The 18,816-nt window shown below is 39.5% G+C and overlaps 1 protein-coding gene across 1 annotated transcript in view; it reads left to right on the forward strand.

The window, feature by feature from the left end:
- The window catches only part of MDN1 (midasin AAA ATPase 1), a 116,464-nt gene that overhangs the window by 59,434 nt on the left and 38,214 nt on the right, over nucleotides 1-18,816 (forward strand). The window contains exons 56-72 of the mRNA XM_063312224.1: nucleotides 1,636-1,846; nucleotides 1,998-2,220; nucleotides 3,101-3,227; nucleotides 3,905-4,072; nucleotides 5,221-5,435; nucleotides 5,693-6,080; nucleotides 6,701-6,810; nucleotides 7,274-7,973; nucleotides 8,586-8,747; nucleotides 10,156-10,429; nucleotides 11,137-11,372; nucleotides 11,677-11,772; nucleotides 13,542-13,636; nucleotides 14,899-15,023; nucleotides 15,617-15,754; nucleotides 17,575-17,684; nucleotides 18,258-18,331. Coding sequence (XP_063168294.1) covers nucleotides 1,636-1,846; nucleotides 1,998-2,220; nucleotides 3,101-3,227; nucleotides 3,905-4,072; nucleotides 5,221-5,435; nucleotides 5,693-6,080; nucleotides 6,701-6,810; nucleotides 7,274-7,973; nucleotides 8,586-8,747; nucleotides 10,156-10,429; nucleotides 11,137-11,372; nucleotides 11,677-11,772; nucleotides 13,542-13,636; nucleotides 14,899-15,023; nucleotides 15,617-15,754; nucleotides 17,575-17,684; nucleotides 18,258-18,331 — 3,452 coding nt within the window. The remainder of the gene's footprint in view (nucleotides 1-1,635; nucleotides 1,847-1,997; nucleotides 2,221-3,100; nucleotides 3,228-3,904; nucleotides 4,073-5,220; nucleotides 5,436-5,692; nucleotides 6,081-6,700; nucleotides 6,811-7,273; nucleotides 7,974-8,585; nucleotides 8,748-10,155; nucleotides 10,430-11,136; nucleotides 11,373-11,676; nucleotides 11,773-13,541; nucleotides 13,637-14,898; nucleotides 15,024-15,616; nucleotides 15,755-17,574; nucleotides 17,685-18,257; nucleotides 18,332-18,816) is intronic.

An 18,816-nucleotide genomic window follows, 5' to 3' on the forward strand; every position in this document is an offset into this window, starting at 1 on the left:
AGGTGGTAAGGAGAATGAAAGGAAAAAAATAGCTGATGTTCAGACCATCAGGCCTACATTTACTTACTTTCAGGTTAGACTGTCAGGTGCCTGATTGCATGCAGAACTTGTCCAAAAGCTCTTGAGATAAAACAATACTCAAACAACGATTTCCCATTTTTAAAAATATATTACTCATCTTTAAACTCCCTTTTTTCTTTTACATGAAATTTGCAGGTTTATTGATAAGTGGGAAGTGGAATTAGAAACTACTAATATTGTTGCAGATAATTTCCAATAGTGTGTTAGTTCAGTGGAAGCTAGTTGGGTGGTGTTATTTAAGAGCTGAAGGGGTTGTAGCATCAAGAGTGGTGATGGAGCAGTTCAGGTTCCTGTTATGTCCAAAGGCCACAGGAGACTGTCCAATGATGGTGTAACTGAAACAGAAAAGGCTTTTTTTTTCAGTTATATTTATTTATTCAGAGTTTTATGTGTGGAGGACAAGAATGGGAAGTCTTTAGGAAGCAAACCCCTTCCATTTCTACCCTTGAGCATTGCCAAGCCCCATAAACAGCCTGTGATTGTTACATTTGAAGCCATTGGGGGGATGGAGTTGTAGAATTTAAGGATGGATATAGGAGTGGTGCGCTTCCCAAAGACTGCCTCTTTCCATTCTTACCTTTAAGACTGAATTAAAAACAAAGCAAAACAAATTTCAGGAACATATTCTTGGGAGTTCCTGGATGGTTGCAAATGGAATCCTGGGGTCTTGTATGCCTCAGGTTGCCCACTTCTGATCAAGGTAATACAAATCACAGGTTCAGTTGCTTCATTACACTTTTTTCTAAAAAGTCCCTGGTTCAGATAAATCTCAATATACAACTTACCTGCTCCCTCTATGGAAAGGTAGACCTGGCTGTACATAGGGTGGGTTGTGTCCCTATGACTGTATTCATACAATATCCTTAACTTGGTTGTTGAATTCTGCCTTGCAACAATTGGTTGAATTATAAACCGATCAAAGGGTTTAATTTTTATAATATGCTAAACCACAAAAAACTAGTACTCCAAGGTGTAGCAAATTGTTCACATGCATGTGCTAGATCTTTACCTGATTTAGTTAAGTGTGTTGGATGTACGGTGGCAGAGCATGTGATTGCATGCAGAACTGGTTTGGCCCCCTAGTTCCTCCTAGCCAAGCTCTCTATTACCCTCTAAGTGTTTACAAGGAGTTAATAATTTAGCAATTAAAAATAGTACAATTAGACTAGAAACGGGGAACTATAGCTCCTAGCAAGGGCCTTCTGCTAGAGGTTGGTGGGAGTTCAGTGCCTTCTAGAAGGTCCTGGATTCTCCATCCCCAGTGAGGACCCAATTTTCTCTTCAGTTGCAGTGACACAAGCAGAATTGGTTCCATCCACAGCTTGTTGAAATACATATAAATACAACAAATTCTTACTGTTGGGAGTTGACTTGTGGGAATTTCTGGCATTTATATTCAATGTGTGTGCACAATCCCTCTCCTCTTTCTTCAGTCTTAATACAAAAATTCAGCCTAAATTACACAATATTTTTTTTTATTATTGAAAAAGGGAAAAGCATTCAAATTGCTGGCCTAGGGTTGCCAATTTTTTAACTATCAGTCAACTTTTACAGGATGGAAGGATCTTGGAAACTGCTGTCCAGCTCAGGAGACTCTCCAAAGCCCTTCATATCCCAGAGCTGAAGCCTGCCGTTGGAGATGATCTATGGCTGAAAGAGATCTGTATTTTGAAAACAGTCACAGCAGAGTGGAAAATAAAAGCAGTGTTGCTTCAAGCTCAAGGCTTAGTTTTCCGAGCCAGTTGTTTGAAAGAGTTTTGTTCAGGTAAATTACTTTTGGAGTCTGAATCACTTGTAAGAAAGGTGTCATAATAATGTGTTAACTTTTGTACAAGAATTTCTTCTCTGTTTAGATTCTTTTTAGAGAAGGTCTTGGTTGCACCATTTTTAATCAATCTTTTCTCCTTTACTTACAGATGAATTTCAGACATTGGTGAATCTCCAGCAGTCAAAGCTGAAAGAAAGGGGAGCTTTAATTAGCCTTCAGGAAGAGAAGCCTGCTGAAAACCAGCAACTGGATCCTGCCTTGTTAACTCAGCTGTGTAACAGGGTACAGTTGTGGCCTGCAATGGAGTATCTAGCTGTGTTGTGGCAGTACAAGCTGACCTGTGATTGTATTGCTGAGGTTTATTTGGAAAGGTGAGGGTCAGGTTTCTGTCTGGAATCTAAATGTTGCCTTTACCACCACTGTGAGGCTGTGAGAGTAGTCAGAAGCTGGTTCTTGCTTTTTTAGAAACTCACCATGCAAAACATTATTATATGATGAAAGGAAAACACTTTTATCTGAATTTGTTCTCAACATTCTTATCTCATGTGTTCACAGCTTAGTCTCTACCCAAAGCACATAGCTGTCATAGAACGCCATGACAAGTATACAACAGAAAATCCCACAAGTTCTATTCTTTGTCTGGTTGAAAACGGCTAGCTGAGGTCCAGTTAAGCCTGGCCTTCAGGTGGTAGCCCAGGCCCACTTGATTACATTCAGTAAAAAGAGTTGCTTACAGTTAGTCCTCACTTAACAGTGGTAATAGATCACATGACATCATGTGGCCACATTGCTTAGCGACAGCAATCCCAGCAGTCCCCATTGCTGTTGTTAAGTGAGGATCACGGGTTGTTATGACCAGGATTTGCGACTGGTCGTGACGAGCCTTTCCGTAGATGGCTCGCAAGGAGTATCTGTACTAGAATAATATGACCATGAATTTATATAAGCCCATAGTTACAAGTTTTGATAGGCCACTGTTGCTACGAAAAAGCTTGGGTTATAAATAGGTAGAGTTTTTTAAGCTTAAATTCTGTTAGCATAAATGTAAGCAACTGTATGGTATAAAATCAATTCCATGGCCAAATTTCCTGAAGTTTGCTTTAGCTTGAACTCTTTTGAGCATAGCAATTGTCTTGAATACATAGAGATGCATTTTGGTAATTTTACCCATTTCATTATTGCTGTACTTTAGTATGAGCGTGTTTGGACAATCAACCAAGGTTCAGTAGATGATCTTTTCATTTTTTCCAGGAAGAGCAACAGCGATCAGTTAAGCACCTTTTTAGAAATAAGGCCCTTTATTGCTTTTTGCCTTAAGTTGACACCAGCTACCTCTCAACAGCTTCAAGGACTTTATTATCTACTGGACTGTTGTAAGGTAAAAATCACTTGATTCTATTTATTTATTTTATTTATCAAACTTTATCACCACCCATCTCCCTCCCAAGGAGGGGACTCTCGGTGGTTTACAATAAAAACAAAATTAAAATTCAAAACAATTATAAATACAATAAAAATAAAAATGTGATGGAATCAAGATGGCTCAGAGTCCTTTATCAGTCCGTGAGTGTAATAGGTCGATTGAAAATCACTCTAGGGTGCTAGCCATCCCCAGATGTGGCTATTCCCCCTCCCGTTCCAAGCCTGCTGAAAAAACCAGGTCTTAGATTTCAATGTTGAGTAAACTTCTTCCTCCCTTTTCTTTAGAAAATGATATGATTGATTGCATGATATTCAAACACAAAACTAATGATTCCATCTTCTTTAACTATATTGACAAATCACTTTTCTTTTGTAAGAGCTAAAGGGAAAATTGAAACATGTTAATTGGACTCATTGTAGAGTAAAGATCAAGCTGAACTTTCATCTTCGTTGTGGCCAGAGGTGAAGGATGATGGAATATAGGAGCATATGGTGGGCCAGATGTAGCCCACTCTTGCTCTGAAAAGTAAAACGTTCATGCACTTTCTACAATTGATTGGAGTATTAATTTTTAAAAGTCCAGTGTGGTTTTAGAAGTCTTTAACTCTTTTGCCTTTGTCTCTTTCATTTTAGGTCTCTGCTGAAGAAATTTCACTCCTATGGTCAGAACTTGCCATTGCTGCCTTTCAGGCTTTTTGGAGCAGCACAGTAACTACAAGCCCTGAGCGTTGGCTGTCCTGGCAGCCATTTTCTGTGGAAGAGAAGATGATGTCCAGCTCATTAATGGATTCTTCTGCTCAGGTTTGTGTGGGGAAGTGTAATACTTTCAAAAGGATGGTTAAATTGTAATAATTTATTCTTTCAACAGGATATGTGCAGTATTTTGCAAATGCTAATAATATTTTAGACAAGCATTGTTATAACAAGAGTTTAGATAAACAAGAGTTTAGCAGGTTTAAACTACTTGTAACATTTGCAAAATATTGCACATGTTTGTACATTTGGCTATCCATGCTTTTTTTTTTTTTTTTTTGGCAGATGACTACATTTCATTTTCCCTCCCATCCATTCCACCCAGTGCCCCATTTCACAATTCTCCCTGCTTGGCATTCTATGCCTACCAAGTATGCTCACTGGACTGATTTTGTGGTTCCTTTTTTTTAAATAGTTTTCTACAGATAGATACTTCTGCTAAAATTTTATTGTATATAGATGGTGCTACTTTGATGCTGGAAAGTTCAAATCAGAAATGAGTTTGCTATTAGTTTACAGGATTTAAGAGTTCTCATTTTCTTGCATGGAATGCTGTAGTACTTGTTAGACTTGAATCCACTTAATGCTCTGTTCTTTATTTTTTACAGCTGGTACATTTTTTTGTCCAGTGCTCTCACCTATCTTATTTGGGCTCCTATGGTCATTTCAATTAATGCACCATTGATCTCCTGATAATTGGGTGCAAAGTTTCATTTCTAACAATAATCATTGCTACAACTTGTTGTTCCTTTTTCATATATTACAATGATTTTTCAGTGTAGTTGGTCAGTGAAGCCACTGAATGGAAAAGGTGCAGGAAATTGGGAATGCAATGGAATAATGCTCTTTTCTCTTTCCAGTTTATATATTGATGATCAGGCCATCAGGGAGAGCCCCCCCCCCCCAATTCCAACAGTGTCTTTAATCGCAGCTTTTTTACCATCTTCCATAGGAAATAGTTACCATATGAGGCAAAGTGGATTTGATACGTTTGGGGTGTCAGAACAGAAGAAAGCCATGCATGTTAGCTCTTTTTTATTAGTAGCTGGTGAGATAGCCTTGGGTGATTCTAAGACTTTTTACAATTAGTCTTTTAAATGTCTTCTTAAGGTTAGTGGACTTAACCTTCTTTTAGTTTTATATGTGGAAATGCTTGTCAATGCTTTAAATGTGCATTTTGATTTTTATTAATTTAGGGTGTGGGTATTTTGAATCGAGCAGTTTTCTCCAAGTGCCTCTCTGAAATTCTAACTAGCAGCAACAAGTGGAGCCAGTGGGATGCAACAGGCCTTCCTATTCTGTCGGCCTCCAGGGTGACCTTGGGAGAGTGCCTGGAAAAAGCAGAGCAGCTTCAAGAGATCAGTAAAGTTTTGTGGACCAATGCAGCTTTTTCTTCGGTGGCTGAATTTAGGTATTAAAAAAGATGGTTCCTACACTTGTTCCCTTAAATCCTTAATCCCTTGGATTAATCTTTAGTCTTAAAAGAGAAGCATCTCTGAATATGTCTTAGGGGTTAACCTGTTGATGGAGCCACACAGCTATCTTCATATATATGCCCTCTTGCCTCTGTTGTTAGTAGATCATTTGGTTCTCCTCCAGTAGCCAGATTTGTCTCATGGACCTCTCCTGTTGTTGCTCACTAATTCATACCCATTTTCCTTCTTTCAGGCTAACAGACTCAAGGTTCCAGTGTGTAATGTTACATAGACAACTCGTGGCCCTTAAAGATTTGATTCCAGTAGAGCTGCAAGAGGAATATCTCCGAAACTGTGACAAGGTTTTCTCGAAGGACTTGATGGCCTTTCAGTATATTTGCAAAGTACTCAGGGATGTTGGTGCTCAGGAGATAATGCCTGAACAGATCCTTTGTCTCTGGCTGACTTGTCTTCAGCAATTCTGTGGACAGGAAGGAGGGCTCCATAACTTGCCTGAAGCAGCTCAGCGAGGAAGCCTGTGGGTAAATCTAGGTCTTCTGCAGATCTACCTTTGGCTTCCTCAGACCATGTTTGATCCTGCAGTGAAAAGAAAATATAAACTCAAGTATACAGTAGAAGAGGTGAGTGCTTGGAGCTAATGCATATTTCCTTGCCTTGCAGTTAGTTGGATTTACTAAATAGCAGCGATATTTCAAAAGTTCAGGAGGCTAAACTTCAACAATAGATAACATAAATAAATGGGTTATAAGGCAACAGGACGAATTTGCCATCATATGGAGAAAAAGTAACGCAGCATTTAATATGCAAAATACATTAGTCTTGTCAGAAAGGAGGATAAAGACCTTACTGATTTTCCAAAACAGATGAAAAATACATGAGTAATTAAAAGGGCAGAAAAATACATATAGGATGAATAAAGCTATGCATAAATATGCAAAGCTTGAAATGTTGTCCTTACTCATAAAATGTGGGAACCAACCAAGGTTCTTTGATGACAATTTGATGCCAATGAGCAGCATTTGAAGGCAAAAGCTCTCCTTTTTCTTCATCATCAGATATTTAGAAGTGTAATGTTTTTAGATATAGTTTCAATTATCTGATGTGCCTAATTGTCTTGTTAAAGACTTGTAGACTTGCAAATGCCTGTATCATCTGTAAGCTCTTGGTACATCATACTAGTTTGTGTTTTAATTGAAGCAATGGCGAAGTAGTATTTTGAATCAAGTCTGCCTGCTTTCAGTTGCATCATCTGGAATGTGAATGGAAGACCCACAAACTGTCCACTCAGTTATGTACAGGGAAAGATCCTGAAGATGAGCTCATCAGCAGTCATGATCACCCTCATATGAGGTACAGTTGAGATTCAGTACAACTGATGCATCTTTGGAACTTTGTATGTTCACCTTATTCCCATTTTCTAAAGAATGATTGTAAATGGCTGAAGTAGTCCGTTTGGCCTTTGGTTCAAGTCAGGATTCTTTTTGTATTGCTGAGGCCTTTAAGTTGTCATTTGGTTGATGAATGAAAAGGGAAAATGTTTTTGTGAGAAGAGGCTGATTAATATGACTAGTTTGATTCTCCTCTATCTGGTGAATTTGATTTTTTAAAAAGCTTTATTTTTTTCATGAAAAACTGTAGGGGTCGCCTGAGTTCTTCATATTAAAAAAGAATGGTCAATCATAGAAGTCAGAGATCTGACACTTGGCAGAAATTTTTTATTTTATCAGAGTGGCATTAATGGTGTTATTGGTAACAAGGTTTAAATCATAACGGATTACAAGAGTTTAACTTTATGCATCTCCTCCTTTCTCAGGATGTTATGCCAAAGAATCCAAAAGCTGAAAGATCAGATTGCTAGACTTGACCAAAAGCAAGCCTTTCGACCCCAGACTCCTCTGTTTGAGTCCTTATATCAAGAAGTTCATCAGTACGTTGGCAGCATTGCCCAGATTTCAAAAGTCCAGGATCTCATGACTCGTCTTCTGCAGTTCCTCCATGCAGACAAGTCCAAGGTGTCTCAGGGGGTGCAAAATGTGCTAAATGAAGAAGCAGCTTGGCAGCAGTCACACCATCAGTTCAGGAGACATTTGGCAGAGAACTACGCTGCCTTCCCTGATGCAGTCCTTCCTTTGCAAGCTGCCGTTTTGCAGATGCAGCATGGCCTGAGACTGGTCGCTTCTGAAGTCCACAAGGCCACCCTTGGCAGTTTTGTCAGTCCAGCCAAACTGGGAAGCCTTGTTGTCTCTCTACTTTCATTCCCTTCCATTGGTAGCATTTTCCCCACATACCTCTCCCATGCAGATGCATTGTGTTCGGTGAGCTCTCTGGACATCCTTCATGGCCTGAAGAGGTTATCTCTGAAATACACCACTGAAGAGTCTGAGAGAGAGCAAAAGATGTGCCTTACCCGGGAGCAGCTGCTGGTGAATGCTTTATTATATCTCCAGTGCCATGTGTTGTCCAAGGGAGGAGTGGACCATACATCTCTGCTACTTTTTAGGCATTTGTTTCAGGTATAGCCTTTATCTATCTATCTATCTATCTATCTATCTATCTATCTATCTATCTATCTATCTATCTATCTAAACAATTTATATGGCCACCCATCTCAAAGCAATGACTCTGGGCAGCACAGCACATACTAAATATTACTTGGTTTTTGAACCCTAGGAGGGAAGTAATCTTACTTCTCCCAGGGAATTTCTTTCAAAATGTGAGTTACAGTAGAGACTGAAGAAAGACAACAATTCTAAGCTAATTGCTTTAATATATGTGCATTACTTTATTGAAATGTTTGCAAAGCAGAGTGGATTAAGATTTAAAAGATTTAAAAACTTGAATGGGAGTGTGTATGCACACATGCATATACACAGGCAAGCATTACTTGAAGAGGCGAAAGAGCAGCATGCACACACGCACAGGCTTTTGGCAGTCTTTAGCATATATTGACAGAGGTTCCCTTTTTCACCATCCCACCTACAAAGGGAGAGTACTGCCTATGGAGATAGAGAGGTTTCCTTTGTGATGTAATTGTCCCAAGCTCGTGTATGAAAAGGTCTTGTACCACCATGTGCCTGAACTCAAGGCATACGTACAATTTGTATTTGGTTGTTCTTCTTTCATAGGTAATTATAAATGAATGGGATGAGCAAGAGCGCCAGGCCCAAGAGGCAGAGGAACAAAAGAATAGTCTTTACCGATACAAGACCAAGAGCCATGGAAGTGGCCTGAGTGAGGAGGAGGAGGAGGAGAGAGAGTTCAGGAGGAAATTTCCTCTTCATGAAAAGGTAGGCAGGCAGCTAATGAAAAGTCTGTCTGAGATTTATACCTTCAGGAGGGGGGCAACGCTTTTGAATTTAAAAACAAATACAAAATGTGTTCAGGAAATAGACTAAACCTGATAGGGGCAGAACCGTAAGTTGTACATTTCTGGTCTGTCTTCAAGAAGCTACTGGCTAGATTGATAGATTGTGCTAATCTGTGACAGGATTTGATTTTGACTCAGCGCTATGTTTGAATACTGCTGCCACTGAATATGGTTATATAAGCTAAGATCTGTGGTTTATTCAACAAACCATGTTTTATGAAATCCTGATTTGGTCCAAACAGTGAATAAACCAATTGACTGCATCCATATGTAGCAAATAAATGTTTTGAAGAGTCTGTCTTATTAGGGGCCAACTGCTGATACATGCAATCCTTTCATTTCCTATTCAGGACTAATTTAGGGATTGGTAACAGAGCATTCACAAGGTCATTAGCTGGTATTTTTTTAAAGTAAGTTTTAAAAAATGCTGGAAATCTCACAAGATAAAATCTCACAAGTCCTTATAGTTTTGCCTGCAATTTCACAAATTGGGGCTTTTTAATTTAAAAAAAAGTAAAAGATTTTATTTCTTTCTCAATTTTTAATTTAATTTTTTTTTTTTTTTGCTCACAGATCATGCAAAATAATATATCTGAAAAGGATGTAATCCTGGTTAACTGAGCTAGTAATTTAGTCTGTTTGGTTTAGCACATCATCCAGATCCAGAATCCTTGCTTCTGAGGTCTTGTAGAAGCCAGAATTGCAAAAAAAAAAAAAAAAAAAGTTCTTGGGTTTATAGCAATAAGTCAGGGGCCCAATTTGGACAATGCAGTGTTTAGGGTACTGATTAGTTTAGCCATTTCTGCAGGCAGGAAGAGGAAATCAGGGATGAAAGGGCTGGTTATGTCTCCTGGATTATAAATGGGGATTCCGTAAGATTCAGTGTGAATGTGCTTCTGCATTCCAGAACCAACTCTTCCTTCACTGGGTTGAGGTGGTACAAAGGGCTCAGCACAATAAACCCTTTCTTCTCAGGCTTCAGCACAGCATAGAGCTGAAAAGGTAACAGAACTGTGTTCTCCAGAGGTTCATCAAGGCCATTCCTTGGCTTTGCAGGGCCAGGTAGGGCTACTGGTTTCTAGTCAGGTTGAGGACCACCCTGCCACTTCAATTTCCATGTAGTCCAGTTGAACTGATACACATAATCAGCTAGTTCCTATTGTTTTTTTTTTAATGTCAATGCCTTTCCTTCATGGGAAATAACTATGTCCCATTTTACACATCTACCTCATTATATAGAAGTATGCAATGTGCATGGTCAACTTCTGTTCTTAAGACATGGTGTGATAAATTTGTGTTAAATACATCTTTTAATAAAACTCTAACAGGACTTTGAAGATATTACAGTTCAGGCAACTCTTGAGGGGAAAATGGAAACAGATGTTGTTTTAGAAGCAGCAGCTCTCCCTGAAAAACCTCTTCTTTCTCATCACTCAATGAAAACAGTAATGATGGTTCATCAGCAACTTTGTCTTTCCTTTGCCCGATCCTTGTGGTATCAGCAAAACCTACCATCCAGTCAGACTGAACATCAGTTGAGCATGTTTCTTTCCTGTTACCAGACTGGGGTTTCACTGGTTGCTCACTTTTATCCTTTGATTGGTAAGGCTTCTCTGATTTGTTTTCAGCTACAGTTCCAGTAGCTTGTGTTTTTTCTTCTTTCAGAGGGCACTTCCACTATAAGGACCCCAATTTGTGCACTTTTGGGGGAGGAAGGATTATAGAAGATTCTAGGACATACACAATTTGTGTGGCGCAGGCTGATTACTGGTGTAAACTGAGTGCAGTGTAATGGTTAAGGTGCTGGCTGTGAATGGGAAGATTCAGATTTAAGCACCTACCTGATCTTGGAGCACACTGAGTGACTTGGGGAAACCATTAGCACAACCTATTTCACAGGATTTGTCTTGGGATAAAATAAGAGGAAACGTCCTATGTAAGCTGTCAAGTGCTCTCAGAGAAAAAGAGGGACCTACTTGCCATAAATAAGTTATTTTTTTAACAATAATTTGTATTCATTAGAAAAGACGAATAATTTGTATTTATTAGTAAAGCTATGCCAGTGTGCTTAAGGCAAGGAAACAGGGTACATAGTTTTGTTTTCTCAGTTAGTATGGAGTATGTACCAGGTTGCAGTTTTTTAAAATGTGCATGCTCTGATAGTGCAGACACACTTTGGAATGAACTCTCACAGTTTATACAAACCATCTGGCACTTGCATTTTCTCCACCATTGCTCATTACTGGAACAATAATTCTCTCTCTCTCACTCTCTTTTTTTCTTTTGGTCTCTTTCCACTGCAAATTTAGGTTCGGAAATAAATGATAATCTTCATGGCAGCCAACTTCTAGTTAGCACAATATTGCAGAATACACTTTTTGAAAAAGGAACTTCAGAGCTTGCCTTGAAAAGTGAAGGGGCCTATGACTTTTATCACCATCCTAACATTCAACAAATACAACAGTGTCAAGTTCTGCTCAGAAACTTCCATAAAGAAGTGACAGCACTATTGCAAGAATGGCCGGAACACCCCGCGCTTGTCCAGGTAAGCACTTTGGGAGTTTTTGAAGTGGGAGGTATGTAATTGTTAGTACATGTTGAATGCTGACAGTGCATTGACGTATTCTGTATTAAAACTTTTGGGTAATAGAATCCAAAGGACTGTGAACTATCTAAATTAAATATTATATCCAGCCATACATAGTAGTGACAAATAGTTTTATGTTTTTATTAAACTGTATTCAAAAGTTTATCTTTTCTAGAGTTATAAGTAGGTTATGTTACAATGCTGATTATTTCCAAACTTTGGAAAGTGTGGGCCAGAAACATTTTTATCTTTCAATTTGCAGCTCTTGGTGGTGATGAACAGAATTTGTAGCTTTCCACTCTCCAGCCCTCTTTCAAAGGTTCTGAATGGCTTGGAAATTCTGCTAGCCAAGTCTCAGGTCAGATCTTCCGTGTATGAGTGGATGTATAACAAAACTAAGTAAGAAACTGTTGCAATAGTACAGGTAGTCTTTGTTTAGCAACTGCCTCAGATAGCAACCGTTCACAAATATAGCACTAATAAATGGTAATAAAAATTCATTTTCCAACCAATGTGTGCATTTAGGACAACAAAAGCCTTCAATGTGAAACTGAGTACGGTCTGGTTAGTTTCAGGCAGCAGCCCCAGGGCTCTAGTCAACTAATTAAGGTCACAGAGCTGAGCTTCTTAACTCATAGTTAGTACTTTAGGGAAGCACTGCTCTGCAGAGAAAAGCAGCTTGGGAAGAGATCGCTTTTTTAAGCAATCTCCCCAACCTGTCGGGGGGAAAAGGAAAAAAAACAGGTCAGGCACTGGACATTATAAGAGAGAACTTTATCTGGATGAGATGTCAGCAACCAGTGATCTTTGGACATGCATGCACACTCTCTCTCAGTCACGTGTTCACTTAGCGAACATTTTGCTTAACAATCGAGTCGTCGGAACCAATTGCAGTTACTAAACGAGAACTACCTATAGAGCAAATTTGCTAACAAAGTGAATGCTGGTAATAATGAAAAGGGTTCTCTCCTGCCTGTTCATTTTGAAGTAGGCTAGCAGGCATAGGATTATCTATTAGGGTAGGGTTATCTTAGCGTGAAAGAGTCTCCAGAATAATTGCCCTCACCTTCCCTTTGGCAGGGCTAACTAAATAACAATCCAAACAGACTAGCCTCCTGGGAGGAGCAGTCCCTTAAAGATGTAAAGAAACCCACCCTAACCCCTCACCTTGATATTTATGAGTAAAGATTTATCGCAAGGAAGATAGAGGTTGAGAAAGTCAGTGAGGTGCACAGAACTGTGTACGTTCCTGTATCAAAAAGCTGATTTAGCAGGATCTTAATATAGGTACCCCTTTGGTGGGCAGGTAACGGCGTCCATTTAGTCGTGCTGGCCACATGACCACGGAAGTGTCTACGAACAAACGCCGGCTCTTCGGCTTTGAAACAGAGATGAGCACCACCCCCTAGAGTTGGACATGACTGGACTTAATGTCAAGGGAAACCTTTACCTATCCTAGTAGTTACTGTCCAACAGAAGATAATTCATGCAATAATTTAAGATCAATTTTTTCTTTGATAGGTGTGAAGGATCCAGAAAGCTGCAATTTTCCTGCCATTCATTCATTCATTTATTTAAACTTTAGCTGGGGTGTGACTTGAAGGTAGACAACTGAACAGCTCTCCCAGCTAAGTCAGACAGGATTTTATTAACAGGGTAGGCTAGTTAAAGCTCACTGGGTCACACTGATACCATGTAAAAATGATTGGTCAAACAAGTGTGATTGTATTTAAAATATGGGTAGTCCTTGTTTAGCGACCACACTTGGGACTGGCAACTCAATAGTTAAGCGAAACAGTCGCTAAGTGAAACCACAATTGTGCTTACAATCTTACTTCAGCTTTCCTTTGCTTTACAGAACTGCAAAGGTCATAAATGCTGGCATTGGCCACAAAGTTATTTTTCATCACTGTTGTAACTGCGAACAGTCGCTAAATGAGGCAGTTGCTAAACAAGGACTACCTGTATAAAGTATTCCCGCCTCCCATGCATTCCAGGTACTGAGTGTTGCAGTTCCAGCACATCTGGAAAGCAATTGATTGGGAAAGGCTGGTACAGATAATGTGCAAAGAATGGCTTTCTATCATCTTCTGCAATTTACTTGAAAGGTATCACTTCGTTTTGTAGGATTGGGAAGAGAATGCTAGTCAAGCTGTGTCCCTGAGGAAACACCTTGATCTGATCACTCAGATGATCATTCAGTGGCGTAAGCTAGAACTGAAGTATGTACCATTAACTTCTTTTTCAATTTTTTTATTTAAACAGGAATAGTTGACCACTATCTCATAAAGATCCTAGGGTGGATTACAGGAAAAAACACTGTAGTCCTCAGTGAACGATGGTAATTAGGACCGGAATTGCCATTGCTAGGCAATGCGGTCATAAAGTGCAACATCACGTGACCTCATCGCTTAGTGATGGCAATCCTGGCAGTCCCAGTGGCTTTCGTTAAGCAAGGATTGTGGGTTGTTAAGCAAGCACCTCCTTGCAACTTCCTGCTGTCTTCCAACAAGCAAAGTCAGTGGGGAAGCCAGCAGGAAGTCGAGAGTCCTGGGTGGCTCACAAGCAGGCTGGTGGGTGGGTGCTGCAGCCCCGCTGTGAGTGCAGCCAGGCTGGGGGTGGCTGCTGCGGGGGCACCCTATGCTCTACTGCCCCTGCTGCCCCCAGCTGACTTTTGCCATCTTCTGCCTCCCACTGATGATGAGGCATGCCTGGCCTGGCCTGTTCGCGAAGTTGCAGCCACCCCAGCCCAGCCCAGCACCAAGGCATGAAACTGCAGCCTCCCCAGCCCACCCCAGCACTCCCAGCACTGTGCACGACCTCAGGAAGAAGGCCTCACACAGCCAGCAGCTGCCTTATGAAGGGCCAGGCCAGGCACGCCTTGTCAGCAAGGGGAGCAAGAAGACAGCGAAGATCAGCTGGGTGCGGTGTTGCACAGGGCATCAGGGGCTGCAGGGTTCAGGGTGATGAGGACAGTTGCGGCTAAGGCAGCAGGGGTTTTGCATTGTGGGGCTGAGCCCGGCTGCAGCAGTTGGGGCTTCGCGCCTTGGTGCTGGGGGCAGCAGGGCAGCAGAGTGTAGGGGGCCAAAAGGGCAGAGATAGGGGTAAATGGGTGGGGTTTGTTGAAGCACACCCTGCGGTCACACATGCATTTTGATTATATGACTGCAAGGATGCTCCCAACAGCTTGTAAGTTTAAAGACTGGGCGTAAATACCATTCACTCAGCGCTGTCATAACTTGAAACAGTTGCTGAACAAATCGTTCTTAAGCAAGAACTACCTGTAAAATATAATAAAAGAGCAAAAGTAATGAAGAGGCATAGATTTGTTTACAATAGGGGCTCTGCCAAACTGATTGTCCTGAAGGCTGGGGTTAAAAGAAAAAAATGGTCTTCATTTGGTGTAGAATAAACAAATGACTGTTATTGGGGATGAACCAAAGTATTAAATTTTATTTTTATTTTTATTTTCTCATGTTTTCAGTTGTTGGTCTGCTAGTCTGGACAACATAATGAAACAGTATACAGAAAAATCAATGAAGCACTGGTTTTCACTCTATCAGATGGTTGAAAAATACCGGCAAGAACAGTCAGAGAGGAAAACTGAAGGTAACTGTTTATAATATTCATGAGGTAAAACAAGCTGTTAATAGAAGCCTTTCTTGGAGAGGTAACTTTACCCAGTGAAGAAGATGCAACTCTATGAATGAGAGAAATGAATATAACGCAAGAGCTCCATAGCTTATGTATTTGTAACTACAAGGTTGGAAACTACATCTAATTCAAAACAAGTTGAGGTGAATAAGATGATTTAACTGTCTCATTGTTCCCTCTCTTCCCCACCCCATCTCACCCTAGTTTCCTTTGTACTGAATAAAAATTTAATTAGCTAGTTCTCTTATCCATTCTTGAAATTGTGGTGGGAGGGATTGTAGGAGGAACAATCATATTCTTGAAGTTGGATGCAATTTTCTTTATGTTACATTATATTTGCACTGAATCTCAAAAGAAATCTAGGGTAGCAGGGGTGTTTGTTGCAAATATATATATATACACATACAGTACATACATACATAAACAGTACACACACACATGTATGTATGTGTTGGAAATCATCAACATTAAACAGCTTCAATGATGTGTTTTCTCGTTTTTCTGCTGCCCATGAATTCCTTACAATTCCAACTTCTTGAAATTGATAGAAGTTAATTTAGCATCTGTGGTCGATACACTGAAACTTTTCATGGAAGGATCCACATTGGCAGAATTTCATACAAGACTTCAAATGCTCTTAGAATTCCACTGCCATATCCTGTTGCTGACACAAGAGGAAGGAAATGGTAAGTAATCTTTTTGTGTTTCCTGGATCAGGGTTAGCAATGCTTTTGTACATTGTGTGTGTGTATTTAAACAGACCACCTTTCCATATATTGTACTGATGGGACTTTGCACCATTAAGTCACTTCTCGGTGAAAGTACAGCTGCCCATTTTCCATGTGAAATTACATAACTGTGCTTACTAAACAAGTCTAGCTACAAAATATTTAGATAGTAGACAGTAAGATATGTTTTCTTCCTATTTAATGCAAAGGAGCAGTCCAGTCATTAGAAAACTTTCCACACCATCCATCCGTTTAGTGGACAGAATCCCCAACCACAGTCTTTCCAAATGTTTTTGACCCCAGTTCCCATCAGGCCTCACTGGCATAATCCATGAACAGGGATGATGGTTGTAGGTTAAAATATTTGGAAGAGCCTAGCTGGGACAGACAGGTTAGAGGCAAGATGTTTTTTAACAGAAGAAACCTTTGAAGTACTAACAACCTCTACATGAGCTAGCCTTAACATAGCTGAATTCAGAAAACTTACCAAATTATGCTAACCATAACTTAGAAACCCCTGCTATCACTTAAAATTTCAGCAAATTAAGAGTTGGGGATCAGGGAAGCAACATTTGTTTGTCTGGATGCTACATGTAACCTAGTATGAATAACATCTACCATACTATATAATTCAGTCCAGAGTCTCAATTTTAAGACAGAATTTGAACTGTAGACTTCTGGCTGAAATACCCGGCCTGATGTGGGGACTTTTGCTTCTTCCTCATCTCCTCTGTTTTGTAAATTTCATTTAATGAGAAGTTTGGTTTGCGCACACCATTGTGCCACTGGGATTGTCCTTAATAAAGGAATTGCCTAGGTGGTGTTTTGCCTTGTTTTAGTGTGCTCAGCATTTAAATTAGATTCATAGTCATTCCCATGGTACAACTGCTTGAGTCTGCAGCCGTAACAAATAATCAGTTGTTTCAGACAAGCTGCATAATTGTTAGTATAAGCTAGAATTTGCAACATCACTTCAAATCATTATTTTTGTTTCTTTAATATAACATACCCACTATCTAGAGGATCTCATTTATATTTGATTTTTTTTAATTTTCCAAGGTTGATCAATCATAAAAGGCTCAACTTAATGTCATATTCAGTTTTCTTTAGCTAATATTTCCTCTGACTAGAGTTGCATGGTATTTCATAGCACGTGTTCCATAATTGAAATTAAAGTAAGTTGTATCTAGAAAACCATTTCTAGTATGGAATTGCATTTGATTGATTCTAAATACTTGGATAACCATTTCAGATGGTTACTAAGTTGTATTAATTCAATGATGAGGTGAGTTTATTAACTTTGTACAATGAATTGGCAAATATTTGTAGCAGTTTTATCTAAAGAATATAACAAGGCTGTTGGTTGCCTTTCTTTTCCCTTAGCTTAATCTATGTTTGATTCAGTACTGCTAATATTTAATATGCCTAGAGTAAACATAATTAAGGTTTGTTGTGGAACTGCAAGGTGACTTTCTATAGAGATAACTTTTTTAAAAAGTTTAATGAGAACAAGTTTTCATTATTACTGCAGTGTAATAGATAGAGCTGATTCTCTGTTCCATAGTAGTCCTTCAGACTAAGATTTTTTCATCCATTGGACACTATCTTCCTAAAAATTGCTAAGTAAAAGAGGTCCTTTTTCTTATGATTGGATGCAGAACTGATTTGTGAAAACAGGGCTCTTATTCTAGTTTGGACGAAATCTAAATAATGCCGTGGTATTCACATTACTTTATTATTGAAGCAGGATTTTATAAATGATATTTTTCTTTCTTCAGATATGCTGTGCAATGTATTATGGAATCTATACAATTATTATAAGCAGTTTTCAGAATCTGTCCATGCCAAGCTGATTGAACTGCGACATCCTATAGAAAAAGAACTGAAGGTGAGGATGAGATACCTGGGTGTAATGACAGTTATCTAATCCCTGGCTGTCAGAGTTTTCTCTCAGCCCAACTCAGTGCAATGTAGACTAGCCTCCTCGTGGTGCACCCTGGGCAACGTGACTTGTCACGGCTAAATAGTCTGCACATCTGGCTGCTGGACCTCACAAGGATTTCCCAGCAAGAAAAAAGCAGCATGAACACTGAACTGCTATGCCATACAATTAAAAAAAAAAAAAGCTCAATAAAAAAGTCAGTGTTTTTCTTTAAGCTGGAAACATTACAGGCAATCTTCGCTTGCAGCTGCCTCGTATAGCCACCATTTGCCATTACAATGGTGATGAAAAAGTAAGTTTGTGACCAGTCCTTGTATTTGCAACTTTCACAGGTTTGTAAATCAAAGGAAAGCTGAAGTAAGATCATAAGCACAGTCACGGTTTCACTTAGTGACCACTTCGTTTAATGACTGAGTTGCTGGTCCTAATTGTGGTCACTAAACGAGGAGCACCTGTAATACTTTGCAGTGTTTATTTTAAGACATAATAACAAATGAAGTTACTTGTTTTCCTCTGTAGGAGTTTGTGAAAATCTCCAGGTGGAATGACGTCAGCTTTTGGGCTGTAAAACAGTCTGTAGAAAAGACACACAGGTAAATGAAGTTCTGGTAAAAGGTCCATTTTTGACATTCACCAAGATCTCCTTTTCCTTTTTTTTCTACCTATTGTTTTCTTCTTTAAAACCAACTGTGCAAAGTGTTAAGAAAAGACAGACAGACAAATTGAAGAATAAAATTCAGCAGCTGTCTTGCTGAGTATTGTGCCCAGTGCTACAGTGCACAATAAATCAGCAAAACTACAATAGGATCTAACTAGCCTGCCTGTGGAGTCCTTGGTGCTCTCTGAGCCTTGTTGTTTTCTTGCAGACATTTCGTTGCCAGACTAGGCAACATCTTCAGTGTGAAAAGGAAGTGGGACCTGCTCTCTGTTTATATACCTCTGTTTATATACCGTGGTTTGTCCTGCTTGTGTTGGTGGAGGTGGTGTTCTCTCCTCGGGAGTTCCTTGATTGGGCTGTTATTTGCTGCTTGGTTGATTGACAGAGTTAATAGTCCCTTGATTAAGGTATAATGTACTG

Source organism: Candoia aspera, chromosome 1, assembly GCF_035149785.1.
Source record: "Candoia aspera isolate rCanAsp1 chromosome 1, rCanAsp1.hap2, whole genome shotgun sequence".
Lineage (NCBI taxonomy): Eukaryota > Metazoa > Chordata > Lepidosauria > Squamata > Boidae > Candoia > Candoia aspera.